This window comes from Aythya marila (genome assembly GCF_965140915.1).
Source record: "Aythya marila genome assembly, chromosome: 1".
Taxonomy (NCBI): Eukaryota; Metazoa; Chordata; class Aves; order Anseriformes; family Anatidae; genus Aythya; species Aythya marila.
The window spans coordinates 151,898,519-151,913,937 of NC_139042.1; the positions used below are offsets into that span (position 1 = coordinate 151,898,519).

A 15,419-nucleotide genomic window follows, 5' to 3' on the forward strand; every position below is an offset into this window, starting at 1 on the left:
TTTATCTCTCTATTGAATTCCTTCCAGGGATGGGCAGGGAATGAGCTCTTTAGAAGCGGAGGATAACTTGCTTTGGCCCTGCCTGCCTGCCACCCTTGGTCAATTGATTAGGAGAGTGTGACAGTAGCATGATGCCTGCTGGGGCAGGAGCCCTGAGCACGCTGCTCAGCCACGCTTATCTCAGCCCAGCTGGTGGTCCCGACTCCATCCGCACCTCTGAGGCACATCGAGCCAGTTCCTCGGGCAACCAGATAGGCTTGGAGGAGACGTGCCCGTTCACGTGCGTGCATGACTAATCACACAGAAGCTCTCTCAGTAACAGGATTTCACTCTTTACTGTTGATCCCACAGCAGCAGGCACAGCCACCCAAAAACCTAACCCCTGCTGGAAGCACAGCCAGCTCCCTGTCAGGACGTGGTGATGAGAGAGGGGCTCTGGTGTTGTGACACATGCACACTGAGGAAGCTGCCACCACGAAGGCAGGGGTAAGACGGGCACCTGCCCCTCACCAGGCACCCACCGGGTGCCGGGGGCTGTGACAGCGAGCCTGTCTGTGCCTGAGGAGAACATTACTGCCAACCCCAGAGCACAACATGGCGCCCATCGACGCTCTCGGCGCTCCCCACCCCATTCCGCCTCCTCCTCCAGTCGGAGGCGCTCGGCGCTCGGCTCCTTCCCCAAAATGGCGGCGGCGGCGGCGGGCGGCGAGGCGGGAAGCGGCGGCGCGGAGTGAGGCGGTCGCGGCGCCTCCCCTCCCGTCCCCCATCCCCGGGGCCCGCTGGGGTGAGAGGGGGACGGGAGTGGGAGCGGGGCGGCCGAAGGTGGTGGGGAGACCCCGGGGAGCGGCCCGGCTGCACGGTGGGGGCGGCGGAGGGGTCGGTGGTGGGGTTTGCGCCCCCCTCTCTGCCTGCGGGTCGTGAGGGCGTCGCGATGAGGAGAGAGTCGCGACAGGGCTGTGGAGGAACCTAGGGGTGCTGTGGGGGTCGTGGGGGGGCTTTGTCCAGCGGCCGTGGGCGGTGAGGAGGGGGCGCACGTTGATGAATAAACGTGGCAGGAGCCCACGCGAGATTGTAAGCCCACAAGAGGCAAGATCGCTGTTTTCTTTTGATTTTTTATAGTAAAGAGCGATGCTGTTGCACACGTCCATCAGTTCTGCCTACAAATCACTGTGCTCGCCACACACGACGTATAGTAGTCAGAATACTGACTTTAAAACGCTTTCTGATGGATGACTTCCCAAAACCTGAATAATTCACTTGTATTCTTACGGATTTCAGATGTTTCTACATCTCTTGTCAGCTTGAATTAGTCGTCAGTTTGTGCCTTCACATAAATAAACAACATAATATGGATGCACTGTGCTTTCCCTACCAATTATTCATTAGATTGTTGTAAATGCAGAGATGTAGCATAAGTTCCCCGCTCTCTAGGTATTCAAATCCAACTTAAATGTGGCGGGATTACTGTGAGAGCTACAAAGAACAAACTTCGTGATCTCTGTGGTTGATCCTTCACGTGTGTGTGCACACACACACACACAACCACCATACAAAATCAGTTGGGTGCAGTTGCTTTAATCACTTAGGAGAGGAGCTCATCTTTTTCATGCTAATCAGTTCACTGCCTGAAAAACAAAAGCAGTTTACTGAGAGGAGTGCAACTTTTCCATACCTATTCCTGCACGCTAGCAACTGTGGGATAGGCTGACTCAAAAGAGACCTGACATTTGGGAGCTTGCAGGAGCTTGGGTGATGCAGAAGTCCTAGCAAAAAGGAGTGCTTTCTTCCATTTCCATTTCAGGCTGACATTCAGAATGGCTGCAGCAGTAGTGTCAGAACGGTCTACACCTTCATTATAAGATGTTCAACCCTTACGTTCAAAACACTTAAAATAATTCTTATATAGCACAGTGATCCCTGCCTGATTTCATCTTCTCTTCATCTGAGATTCAAGGGTTTGGTACTTTTTGAGTATCCCACTGTTTGGTACAGTGGTTTCTGACGAAACGTGTCTTGGACACAGGTTCAGATGAAGTTTTGTTTGTCATGACATGATTTTGTTTCCATTTTTGTAAATAAATTATTTTAATGATGCGGAGATTTTACAGTGAATAGGTGGTCTTGCTGTATCCTTAAAAACAACAAACAAAAAAAACCCTCCAACTTAATTTAAAAAAAAATCTGTCAAACCCAACGGGTGAGTATCAGCTGAAGAGGAGGTAGACTTCTTTCCTTTCCCACTGTCTTCCAGAGAATCTTCGTTTGTTTCAGAGGAAGTTTCCCATTTTACATTGTGATTCTTCTTTATAGGAGGGTAATTTTCGTTCTCTGTTTCTCAGATCTTTTCCTTTAGATGGGAACGGGGGAAGGAGCCCAGACCTGGCAACACATTCTGAGGCTCCTGCAGGACCGCCATGGCTTATGATGACTCCAAGAAGAAAGAAGGTATGACTGCTTCATAATCTCGGAGGGAGTAGCCAAAAAAAGGGTGCCCTCTGCAGCCCTTGCCAGGCCATGGTGTCAGAGAGTGGGAAAGGAAGCTAGTTGCCCATGGACCACTGAAGGGTATTGGACCTTAAATTTAATCTGGTCAAGATTTTGCAGGTTCCCAAGCCCTTGACTTCCAGATGCACAGTACTGGGATTAAAGAAACGGGTGGTATTTCCTAATGCAACCACCATGACTGGGAACTCTGCCCCTGCAGCCTTTCTTTTCCCTGCTAGGTCAGGGTGAAATGGGGGACTAGGGGGACTTGATGATCTTAGAGGCATTTTCCAACCTAAGCAATTCTAAGATTCTATACAGTAAGTTGTGATAACATTTCTAAGTCCAGTTAGGACTTTAGGAAGAAATCGCCAAGGATTAGAAACGATATCTTGAAAATTTGTGTTATAGCATTAGAGCACCAAGCCCTGTCCCTGCGGTCAGAGATTACAGAATGTTATCTCTCAGTCCCCTGCGCTTTTTGGGTTATGTGCATCGCTCCATGCCAATGTCCACTCCTGTCTTATTTTGTGCATAGTCAACGTGTCTATTGTTCCTTAATGTGGTATTTAATTTCTTAATTTTTTTCCTATTTCACATAAATTTTAGAGTTCCTAGACAGTGACCGAAGTGATGTGGAGCTGGCTTCAGTCAGGACACAGCGAGAGAAGAAACGGTCTTACAGGGACCAGCTGCAAGAGGAGGAGAGAACACAGGTCAGGAAGCCTCCAGAGAAAAGGTTTAAGGTGTAAGAAAGTGTGTAAAACTTAAGATTAAATGGGATGGAATGTTTCAGTGTTCGTTTGTATATAAAAATGCCTGTAGAAAACAACAAGTACAGGTAATCATGTTCAGTAGCTTTGTTGGGGAAATTGAGGGTGTTAGTCCCAATTTCAACCAATTCTGATTTTTCTGGCCTCGGAAAATAGGGTAGTAGGATCTCATTCTAGCCTTAATATACAGCGGTGCAAGTGCTGAGATAGCATAACTGACTTTTTACACAAAGAAATGGGATTTTTAAATTTATAGTTGCATTAATAGCCAGCAAAGGATGAATAAAATGTTAATTGGCGCACTGTTGTCTTCCTGATTCTGCAGACAGCCTGAAACAATAGCTTTTGAGAGGTGTGAACTTGCCCTGTTTGTCTCCTTGGGGCCTTAACTCTGAAATCATGTTGCAACAGTTTCAAAACTTTCTTCTTTGAGTTAAAATTTCTGCTGTTAGCTCGAAGGTGACTATCTTGTGATTGGTTTTATTTATTTTTTTAAAATCCGCTAAAGATGTTCAAGTTTAAAGTGGAAATCTACCATGTAGATGGAATTCTATAGAGGAGCTTCTTTTTCAGACCATAAATGAGATAAGAGACAAATAATAATTGGGTGACATGAGTTATTTTGGTCAGTTTTCTGGCCCATCATTTTAATTGTCACTTCTCTGTCGCTTTCACTTCTTTTATCTTCTTCAGCACATTAAATATGAATTGCTTCAAGGCTTGGCAGCCTATACATGCTTACTTATTTCTTAGCTTTATTAAGAGGTAGTTGTCGATCTTTTACCAACCTATCAGCTGATGTCCAAGTACTGGCTTTCATTGTTCATTTCTTAACACTTTCAGGAGTGCTTTTTCAAGTTTTCTTGTGTAGTGCTCCTCTCAGTGGAGGGGAACTCCCTGTAGAGATTTGTCTTTCAATTTCCTTATAGTCCTTTTGTGCTGCAGTGTCCACAGAAAGCTTGATGCCAGTTAGTTCTCTGATGTGCTGAAACCAATTCTGATCGTTTTTTGTATTCTCCCACCTATCCATACCCTGCTTTTTGTCTCTTACTTTAAATCTACACTGTGGGCTTTTGGGGACAGACTTACGTTTTCTTTGCTGGTTTAGCTCCTAGAATGAGAATACTGGTTCACACCGAGAGTTCCTTGGCATCGCAGTAGTACAAATGCCTCTTGATATCTCCCTGTGAATCTCAAATTATTTCCCTGTTGTTTATCAGCAATTTTTTTTGTTCTTATTCTAGGACAGCGAGCTCTTTCCAGGCACAGAATCTCACAAAAAGAAGAAGAAGCACTCCTCCGATGAGTACTGCTCCAGAGGTAAGACAGCAGCCAGGCAGCGGGAGGGGTTGGCAGATCATGGCTTTGAGGAAAAGATGCTGTTAAACCAATGTCATCAAACTTTGTGGTTAATACTTCATGGCGGAAAATTCCTTGTCCTAAGACAGATTGGTGTAATCAGAAACCTGGTTCTGATGAGGTTTCTGCTGCACCAGGCAGCAAAAGATTAGGGAATGACGTTTTCAAAGTCTAGCATAAAAATTAACTGTTGTTAGGGCAGGGATCTTCCATGTCCCTTCTCATTAACAAATTTGTTTTCTAACCCATGCCTTCCCTTTTTGCGTTTGCATTCTTTTTTTGCTTATTATATTATGAGCTGTAGTTTTATTTGCAGATAATATTAAGTAATTTCTGTGAATTTATAAAAGCAGAATGTGTCGGGTTACACAATGAATGCTTTTGGGTTCAGTTTAAATACAGAAATATTATTCTCACAATGAAAAAGCTGGCCAGGAAATGACAATTAAGCTTATAAAACCTTAATGGGTTTAAGATTTATTTTTGTCCCAGTTCCAAAAGAAGCCACGTCTTTAGAATACCTTTATAAGCTGCAATTTTGTCAAAAGTCTGTTTTCAGAATGAAAAAGCTGATGTTCTCAAGTCATTGGTCTCAGCTAAAAGTGATGTGACAACCTTGCACTTGAGGTGTAATATTTCAGGTTCAGTAAGATGTATTTTCATGAAAATTTGCTGGTTTGTGGTAGAATACAAAGTTTGATGAAACTTCAAGAACTTTCCCACCCTGCCTTCCTGCATTAAATATTTTGATCAGCTCTGGTGTTACAACTCCCGATTCATATCCATAAGGACACACCGAGCTGCCTGCAAATTTCAGAGACTTTCTTCTTGAGACAGGATGCAGACCAATTAGCTGTACTAACAAGTATTGCAAGGTTCCCACTTCGTTTCTTTTGACTAGCGTAGTGCTGTCTTTAAGGGAATCATCTTGATGAACACTTCTCTTGACTTTTTTTCAGATCTTTCATCTTTGGACCCACCATCAAAGAAGAAGAAAAAAGCAGTTTCTAGCCCATCCTCAGCTGATAAAAACATGGACGTACTCAAGGCTGTCTCCTCGCCTTTGGCCACAAGCTCCAAGTCTTCAAAGAAGACATCCGAAAAATCATCTTATTCTTCCTCTGGCCATTCTGAAAGCAAAAAGGAGCACCACAAGAAGAAATTGAGTGGAAGCAGTGGGGAGCACTCAGCAGATGATGGCAGCTACCACAAATCTAAAAAAATGAAACCTCTCTATGTGAACACAGAGACCCTCACTCTTCGTGAACCTGATGGCTTGAAGATGAAGCTTATCCTTTCACCAAAAGAGAAAAGTAGTGCAGCAGATGATGATTCTTTCTCCTACTCAGCATCAGCAGCTGCAAAGAAATCTTCCAAAAAGTCATCTCGAGATGAGCAGGGCTCATTCCATATGGGTCATGAAGTGCAGAGCTTCCAGAAGTCATCCCGGAAGAAGCACAAACCTCCTCCAGACCCACATCCCCCTTCCGAGAGTTTTGGTGCTGACACATCTGTGTTTTCAGAAGGCCATGGGAGTGAGTATGAGACTTCGGGTGTGGAGGCACCACCAGAATCTGGTTCCTCTTCTGGTGGGGAGTTGGAAGCTGGGGAGCTAGTGATAGACGACTCCTACCGGGAAATCAAGAAGAAGAAGAAATCCAAAAAAAGTAAGAAAAAAAAAGACAAGGAGAAACACAGAGAGAAGAAGCATTCTAAATCTAAAAAGAGTTCCGGGCACTCTTCTGTGGCAGTAGCAGAAGTAACAGTGTCACCACCACCTCCTTCCAGTACTTCCTATGTTGTTCCTCCACCTCATCCTACTATTTATCACTCAGATGGACAAAGTGAGAAGAGGAGGAAAAGGGAAGAAAAGGAGAAGGAAAAAGCTGAAAAATGGGAAAAGGAAAAAGAAAAGGAAAGAGAAAAGGAAAAGGAACGAGAAAAGGAAAAGGAAAGAGAAAGAGAAAAGGAAAAGGAACAAGAAAAGGAAAGAGAAAGAGAAAAAGAAAGAGAAAAGGAACGAGAAAAGGAAAAGGAAAGAGAAAAGGAACGAGAAAAGGAAAGAGAAAAGGAACGAGAAAGAGAAAAAGAACGAGAAAAAGAAAGAGAAAAGGAAAAGGAACGAGAAAGGGAAAGAGAAAGGGAAAAAGTAAGGAAAAATTGAAGGGGAAATTGAATTTGGGTGATGGGTAATGGTGAATTATACACTTCATTCCAAAAACTTGTTAAATTGAAGCATAATTCATATTGATGGTTTCATTGCAGCATGTTTGGTAAAAGTATTTCAGCTACTGTGATTTCTGTTCACAGCAAAAGAAATATAAACCATTGGTTTTTCTTGTGACACAGGCAGTCTTTAGCCAACAAAAGTCCTTTGAAAAGGTTACACTTAATCTGCTTGGTACAGACCATGCCACAACTACATTGTTTTCTAAGGTAACTGGTTCTAACTATTACCAGGTAGAATTTTAGTCTTGTCTGGGAGTCATCTAGTCCATCATCACAGTTTCTGTAAAAAAGGAAGTGAACTCTTGGAAGAGTGAAGTTATTCACCCATTTATTCCTGTATTAAGATGAAGATCTAATTTTTACAGACTGCCACATACCCACTTTTATCCTGTACTCATAAATTCAGGTTTCCACGGTTAATACTCAGAAGCACAAGTAGGAAAAATTGTAGCTGGAGTGTGTCTGAGATTTCCAGATAAAATAATTATAGCTCTGTAAGTGTATAATAGGGTAAAACGGTTTCTGCCAGATAGACAAGAGTTGCTTTGTAACAGGAAATGGGTGGACGTAGCCCAAATTTGCTCAGGTCTCACTGTGTCCTGTGTGGTAAGTTTTCTCTGATCACAGGTCAGAAGTTGCTAATGCCTCTGCTATCTTACATGGTTTGTTTTCCTGCAAATATGAAGTGATCTGTAAGGATGTAGGAAATAGAACAAAACATAGATAGAACAAAACATAGATAGAACAAAAACTGAGCTGTTTTGACAGATCCATGGTAGGTACTGTGAATAGTATGACAAGGGTTTTTTTTTTTTGTTATTTTAATCAATTTTAAGTTTGAAAACTGAGATATATGAACAGCATTAAATGTTGGTCATGGATTTAGAATAGCAAAGGTGGTGATTTATGAATGAATTGCGTTGATAGAGTTGTTGCAAGATAAGCCTTACGCTAAAACTAATTCTGGCTGGTTCTTGTGCTTTCATAGCCACTAAATTTAGCCAGTAAATGTATGTAAGACATGTAAAACTGCTATTTTACCTTCTTGATCTAAGTACATTACCTTTCTTTAAGTCTGATAAATGCAGAATTATTAATGAAATTGAGTAGGTCCCTTTATAACTAAAAGTCTTTGTTTCCTTTTCTTCTGACTAGCCAAAGAAGAAAAACATGTCTGCCTATCAAGTGTTCTGTAAGGAATATCGTACAAATATTGTTTCTGAGCACCCCAGGATAGGTGAGAAAACAATCTAGCCTTCTCTGTTCTTGATTATACATCAGTCTGATTAATCAACAGGATATGCCTTCTCTGTATCATATCAACCTCTTAATTTTTGAGGTAGCAAAAGGACAGAAATGGATTTCGTGATTAGCTTTCATTGTATATTAACCAAGCTGTGAAACTGGATCAAGGAACTGCCTACTCTTCCTTTCTTTTACTTAAAGAGTTGTCTTTGTTGTGTCGTTTTTCAGCACATGTCGTCTCATGGTCTAACACTCCCTGTATCAGGTTGTGGGGTTTTGTTTGTTTGTGTTTTGTTTGTTTGTGGTTTTTTTTTTCTTCATTTTAGACAGTAAGGGAAATGATGCACACTGAAATTCATTTTCTGGACAGTGTAGAGAGTTCCAGTGGTGGGACAGGTTGCTTCCTAAATGTGTATGTGTAGGCCAGTTTTTCACACTGTTGACATTCACATAAATTTCCTATGTTCTCACCACAACTTTATTAGTTAATTTATTTGAAACTTTTATTTCTCCTGCTGTCAGATTTTGGAGACCTGAGTAAAAAGCTGGCAGAAGTGTGGAAGCAGCTCCCTGAGAAAGATAAACTGGTAAGCATGTGTGAGATGATTTTTTTAAAAATGATTTTTGTAAACAGTGTGCTTAGGTCAGAACATGCTGACAGTAATTCCACCATACCTTAAAAAATATTACCTCTGTCCCCAAAGTGTGGAAAAGTGTGTTATCTCGCCCTTGTGGTCTTAAAAGCATCCATTTTCTTCTCGTGGCATTGCTTCACCGCTTAACTATGTAATGTCATTTTGCCTCCAGGTCTTGGCATCAGGTATGAGAATTAGCTAATGCTGTAAATGTCTCTTTTCATACCATGGTAACTGCAGGTCTGGAAACAGAAAGCTCAGTATCTGCAGCACAAGCAGAATAAAGCAGAAGCCACCACTGTGAAGCGAAAGGCATCGTCTTCAGATGGTGCTCCAAAAATAAAAGGTAATTGTTGCTCTTCATATGCTCTACTTGTTTTTTTGTTTGTTTTTTTTTTTTTTTTTTGGAGTGGAGAAGACTGTAAAATAACGAACAAAGGTCCTTTCTTGTTTCTCAGTCTTACCTCCTTTTTCACAAGTCTTGACATTTAACTCATCGTATTAGTCAACAACAGTGTTTCTTCAGGAGCAAGAATGATGTCAGCACTTTACAAAAAGATTTCCTTGTCTAATTAGGAAGATGGCATTGGTTTTAGCACTTCAGGGTTTGAAACATAAAGCAAGAAGAGGTAACAGAGAAGTTCTAGGGAGAGTAGCTAGGTGCAAGAGGAAAAAGGGGTGTTTATGGCTTGGCATCTCTGTTTACCAAATCTTCCAAAGCTACCAGATTGCAGACAGCTGAGGTACATGCTCTGAAGGCAAGTTCTTTCTCGAAAGACAACAGGAAAAAATACACAGAACTATTTAAGCACCTCACATCTTTGAGATTTGAATTTTAGAAAGTAAATAGACTTGAAAATAAAAGAATGAAAGTGGGATAATATGGAATTTTAATTTATGTATTTACAGCTTCTCCACCAGGAGTGATTTCCCCTCAAAAGAAATCCCCCACCAGCACTGTGGTGTTGCCTTCCTCACCAGCCAAAGCCCCTGAGACTGATCCCATAGATGTAGCTGCGCATTTACAATTGCTGGGCGAATCTCTGAGCCTCATTGGGCACAGACTACAGGAAACAGAGGTGAGTCTGTAACCAGCAACATCACAGTGATGTCATATAATTTACACATAGGATCAGGGAGTTATTATTTTGTTTTACTTAAACAGTTAGACAATGCTTTTCTACTAGGAAGAGAAATTACAGGTGGTGCGTCATGTTTCTTTGATGCATTGTTGTTTATTTTCAGTGAAATAAAAAGCCTTTTTTCTCAGTAAACAGTAGGCATCAAAGAAAGACAGGTCCTTCACTTGCAGCTCTGTGTCCTTGAAGGCAATTGTCCTTGTCTCAACAAACTAGTCTTTTCTTACTATATGTTCACCTTGCATCTTGTATTTCCTTGCTGTCTTTGACAATCTGTGGCCCAGTTACAGTCTCAAGCCTTCTAAGAAAACGATCAGAGAAGGCCATTACCAAGATGTTTTTGCATGTCCTGTTGTTTTCTGGTGGTATCATGTTCCCAGTGCTTTAAATAGTGGCTACTGTTGTTTCAACTTACATTGTAACATAGAAGATACAATATTTTCCAGTGCTTTTCTAGTGTTACAGCGTAGTAATTGTGTGCACACACACAGTTTAGAACTCAGTTTAGCCTGTAAGCAGAACACATATTTGGCTCAAATATCAAATGTCAATGAATTTTATGGCTAACATGGTCAGCTCATCCCACTATGCTTGCTTGTTTTATCAGCAAGAAAATGAATGTTACTGCAGTTCTGCAGTTTCTGGTAGGACCTCATTGAGGTTATTCTTCAAAGGAAAAAATTTGGATTAAAAATCTCTCCCTTTACAGAACGGCACAAAAACACATTCAATTTTTGAAGATGTATTGATAACTAAAGCATTTTTACAGACTTAATATTTCTTTCGGCTTAATAATAATAATAAAAAAAAAAACATTGCCTGTGGGACTTAGGTAATTATAATAGTAGATGTTATGAAATGGCAAGGAAACCATATTGCAAAAATTGTGGAATTAAGTTAAATATAAACCCAACAGCTTTCTGACCTTTTATTTTGCTGCCTTTGCTTTTACTACATTTATTATTATTTCTTTGAGCCATCAGTCTTTCTGTGAACTGTTCAGCATAGTTTTGTTGCTGTGTAAATAATGGAAGTGGGCTAGGGTTGCTTAGGACTGAGGATTCTGCATCTGAGGAAGAATCAATACAGTTGTGAAAGAACTGTATTTTCCAATACTTGTCCCTATAATTCTTTTCTTTCCTTACTTCCAGGGAATGGTGGCTGTTTCAGGAAGTTTGTCAGTACTTCTGGATTCTATCATCTGTGCTTTGGGCCCATTAGCATGTCTGACCACACAACTACCTGAGCTGAATGGCTGCCCTAAGCAAGTTTTGGTGAGTTCCTTGTGGTTATTTTCATTCTAGCCCTGTTAATTTCAGCAGAGTCCAGATAGTTTTCCGATGAATCAATTTTATGATGCAATTATAATTCCAGTGCAGTAAGAAAATTGTCTTGGTCATACATTTTTATAGAGGGATATTTCTTGAAACTCCTTAAGATGTTAACACTGTAGGGTATTGTACAATGTTGTGTTTTGTTTTTTGTTTGTTTGTTTTCCAGTAGAAACGGATTTAATATTTGTTCCATTGGTTGCAGTGTGTGTAGGTCCTGTTTTAGGGACTGAATCGACCCATCTGAATCAAATACAAGCACCTGTACACATACAATATCTGAAAATGCTGATTTCCCATAAAAAAACAGGTGCAGCTTCCATGCTCTGTGTTCACACATTGTTTTCTTTTGCAACATAAAAAAATAACTTGTGATCTCAGTTAGGATTCCTAATGTAGGGCCTTTCATGTGTGCGACCTCATCCAAGGAAAGGAAAATAGTCTGTGTTCTAAGGAACTAGATAACTACAGGTTCTTTTCCACTTTAAATTATACTTGTTATTGAGCCCTGATTTAATAAGAGCTTGTGACCTCAATGTGGCATGATGTGGACATAGATTAAGATGGCAGCAGTAGAAAAGGAATCAGAAGTCGTACCTCCAACAGGGGGTGCAAGTAGGCAGAGGAGAAGAAGAGTAAAAATGAAAAATAAGTATGTAGTCTGCAAACATTAAGAGATTGAAAACCTATCTGAACGAGAGAACAACAGAAATGGGATACGAATTGGCATGTTTTTGTAGGACGTCCCAAATATTGATTCATTCTGAGAAATGACTGTTAACAACAGCAGCAAATTTGGCAGCTTAGGCTGTGAGCTCCGGCAAACTGGCTGTCTACACAGAAGCTGAGTCAGCAGGGTGTTCCCATCACAAGCCATGGAAAAACATCCTATGCTTTTCTCCTTGCTTGCCAAGTGCATTCAAAGCAAGTGACACCCCTTTTCCACATGACTAATGGTGCCTATCTTGGAAACTTGATCAACTTATTGTTTGTTACAAGGAGCAATGAAGCTTCAGGTGGATTAAGGCACTTACCATTCACTTCTGAAAACCGGTATCCAGGCTTGATAATAAAGAAACTACTCTAATTTTTACAGTCAGATGTGTAAAAACTGGTATTCTAAGACAAAGTTGCCAGTGGTTTTGTTGCATATAGTTTGCAATTTATATTTTCAGTCGGTAGGTGGCATTGTTACATTTTAGAATCACCATTGTTACAGATCAAGCACCTGTTTTCAGCAGTTAAAAGGTATTCCTAAGGCCTTTAGCCACCCAGCCACAGATTTGAGGTTATTGAAATGCTGCATTTGAAGAATGTGCAGATAATATGCTGCTGCCTGTTGTTTTCTGATACACAAAAAAGGACTCCTAGTCTCAGAAGTTTGTTGCAAGTGATAGAAAAAAACGGAAGGCACCTCTTTCTCTCTCTGACACCCTACTAGTTGGTGTTTTTGAGGGATTTTCGCTGATACACTGCAGAATTTCTTAAAGGACTTGTGAGTTTAAAGTCAGTTTTGTTGTTGTTGTTCTTACATTCTACAATGTTAATTGCTTTACGTAAGTCCTTTACCACATCTTCCCAGTGGTTGATGAGATATAGCCAATGTGGCTTCTTTCAAATCCAAAGACAGAGGTGGGGTTCATTAGGAGGAGGTCACTTGAGGAAAGCCCTGAGCATTTTCTTTATTTCTAGGTGCTTCCAAATACTGAGGCTACCTTTATGTTTAGTTAAGTTTCCAAAAACATGAAAATAAGCCTAGCAGCAGGGGGCTAGTGGTGATTAGACAGTTTTGTTGTCTCACGATACAGCAACTCCTAAGACAAATGAATGTGTGTAGTACATTGATCTGTCTTTTTTTTTTTTTTTTTTTTTTTTTTTTAAGGATTTTGAGTCATTACCTGACATTAAAACACTGAATTTCTTTTCCCAGTCAAACACACTAGACAACATCGCCTACATCATGCCTGGACTTTGATGGGAAAAGATCCTGGGATTTACTCAACTTCCGTGTAACTGACCTGTGCACATATGCACTACACCGGCACTCCCGAAGGACTCTGTGTGTAGGGTTTTAAGTTTTTTTAACTGTACAGTATATACATAGGATCGTAACTGTCTTATTTTTTGAAAAGTTGTGAAGTTAAGCTGAGAGAACAGATCTTTGCTGGTGGATGAAATGTCATCCAATCTAAAGGTATTTGTATGAAGAATTCAGAAAGGTTCTGAGATACTAGCCTTAAATTCAGATCCTTTAGTGGGGGAAGCAGCCAGAGAACGCATTTTTCAATATAAGGAAGGACACATCACCATGACAGTAGTCATAAAAACAACCCAGAGAGGTTGTTGAATCTCCATCCTTGTTCATACTTAAATACTGAGTGAGCGGCCTAATGTAGTTGGACTTTATTTAGAAGCAGGGGGTTGGACAAGATGACCTCCTGATACCCTTGCCAGTGTAAAGTATTCTTATATTCTGTGGGCACGTAGAGAAGGTAATGTAGGTCGGACCAAGAAATAGAATTGAACTCTTCACCAGCCCTATTTCTAATTTTCAATTTAAAGTCTGCTAGAGGGGAAAGCTGGATAGTTGATCAAAGATGCAGAGGGCTTTCCCTCTTGGACACATCTTCTACCCCCTCCTCTTCAGTCAGTAATAACTGAAAGTTGTCAGTGTCAGCTCCCTGCTCTGGTAGCTGGCATTTGGCGTGATGTTGAAGATGAGAATTTAATCTTTTCTTGCGGACTTGCAAATCGTCATTAGCACCGATTTATCGACAGACTTCATTGGCTTGAGGGGATGCACCTCCTGCTGATTTTTCCAGGGCACGGTCAGCCTGCTTTGATGGAGAGGAGAGCGATAGCGGATGGGAAAAACTTGGATCGCTTCTGCCCATCTCGCCCCTGGTTTGTGAACAGACAACCCTGGTTTCTGAGTTTGCTGCTCCCCCACCCCTTTCACCAGCAGTTTTGAAAGAGCCGTGGTGCTGCTGCGAGACGTTGACTAGTGACCAATTTGAAGCCGTTGCAGCCGACCAAGGTACCTGTGAGTGGATGGGACTGATCCCCCTTCTTTCTAGCCACATACTTGGTGTTTGGCTTTCCGTTCCTCTAGAAGAGGAGCTGCAGGAGAGCATTTGACTTTCATATAGGCGTTTGTGTGTCTGTATGTATGTGTATGTGGTGTGCGTATCGTATGTATTTAACTTTTACTGATATCTGTAACAGATTTTAATTTATCCTGTATATTACTGTGTACATGTATATACGTAATTTAACAGCGAAAATCCCTGCCTTTACCAGCAGCGTGTGGAAGATACCAAGTCTGCCTCACCACTTCCTGCGGGAATCAAATGTCTGTGCAGTAGTAAGCATTGGCACTGTATGGGGAAACACCAGAAGGATTTCGTGTCTGTAGGAACTGGTTATCTGGAGAAGCTAGGTAGAACAGATGAAATATAAGTTGACTTCAGGATATTCAAACTTATTGGATAACAAATAGACAATGACAGAAGAGTGTTCATTTTTTCTTTGAATTTCAAGTCTAGATTGCCTTTTTCAGGGCAGTTGAGATTGAGCTGACCCTTTTGATGGCTGAACTCTAGTCTTAAAAAATTAAATCCTCAGGTGTGGGAGAGGATGTTTCTCCCCATTCCTCTTTACCGTGTTTTTTCCCCAGCTGTGCCCGTGCAAGGTACTGTCTCTTACAGACCTTTTCTCATTTCAGCGTTAGTTTTTCTCAGTGTTAGTGGAAGAGGCGGAAGCTTCTCACGCCACCATCCACGTTCTCAACCCAAGCCTCAGACCAGAGCATCGGTGTTTTAGCAGCGTGTGAATAACCCCAGCGAGCCTGGAACTGGAAAGGGCCCGGCGGGGAGGCGATCTGCTCCTGCTTCTCATCCCAGCCACTAGCAAAGGACCATGCTGCAAAGCAACCAACCCTCACAGCCGAGGGTAAAAAGGTTTTACAGGCTAAAAACCTGCTTTACGAGGACCAGAGGGAGACCTGCTTCAGCTTTGTGACCTCTACAGCAGAAAACCCTTCCAGGAAGAGCCCCGAGGGCTTTGCCCGCACCTCTCTGCTTTTACACTTCGCGCCCCCGCTCCCGACGGCCCCTTTTTGTACGGCTCCGACAATATATTTTTGTTACACACCCGCAGCGCCTCCCTGCCTTTGTACCTCGCACCGCCCCGGGCTCACGGCAGGGAGGGAGGTGTTTGGGGGGG

The 15,419-nt window shown here is 41.7% G+C and overlaps 1 protein-coding gene across 2 annotated transcripts; it reads left to right on the top strand.

Annotated features, from left to right (window-relative positions):
• Positions 1-660: 660 nt before the first annotated feature.
• Positions 661-15,343, top strand: HMGXB4 (HMG-box containing 4). Of its 2 annotated transcripts, XR_014316727.1 has the most exons (12): positions 661-784; positions 2,340-2,445; positions 3,094-3,200; positions 4,502-4,577; positions 5,576-6,765; positions 8,001-8,082; positions 8,613-8,677; positions 8,966-9,071; positions 9,635-9,804; positions 11,016-11,138; positions 13,126-14,232; positions 14,920-15,343. XR_014316727.1 is itself a non-coding variant. In XM_082751414.1 (11 exons), exons 2-11 carry the CDS (start codon positions 2,415-2,417, stop codon positions 13,168-13,170), a joined length of 1,995 nt encoding a protein of 664 aa, XP_082607540.1. In that variant the 5' UTR covers positions 661-784; positions 2,340-2,414; the 3' UTR covers positions 13,171-15,343. The 2 variants fall into 2 exon arrangements, 1 of the variants encoding a protein (XP_082607540.1); XM_082751414.1 differs by having other exon boundaries at positions 13,126-15,343.
• The last annotated feature ends 76 nt before the right edge of the window (positions 15,344-15,419 follow it).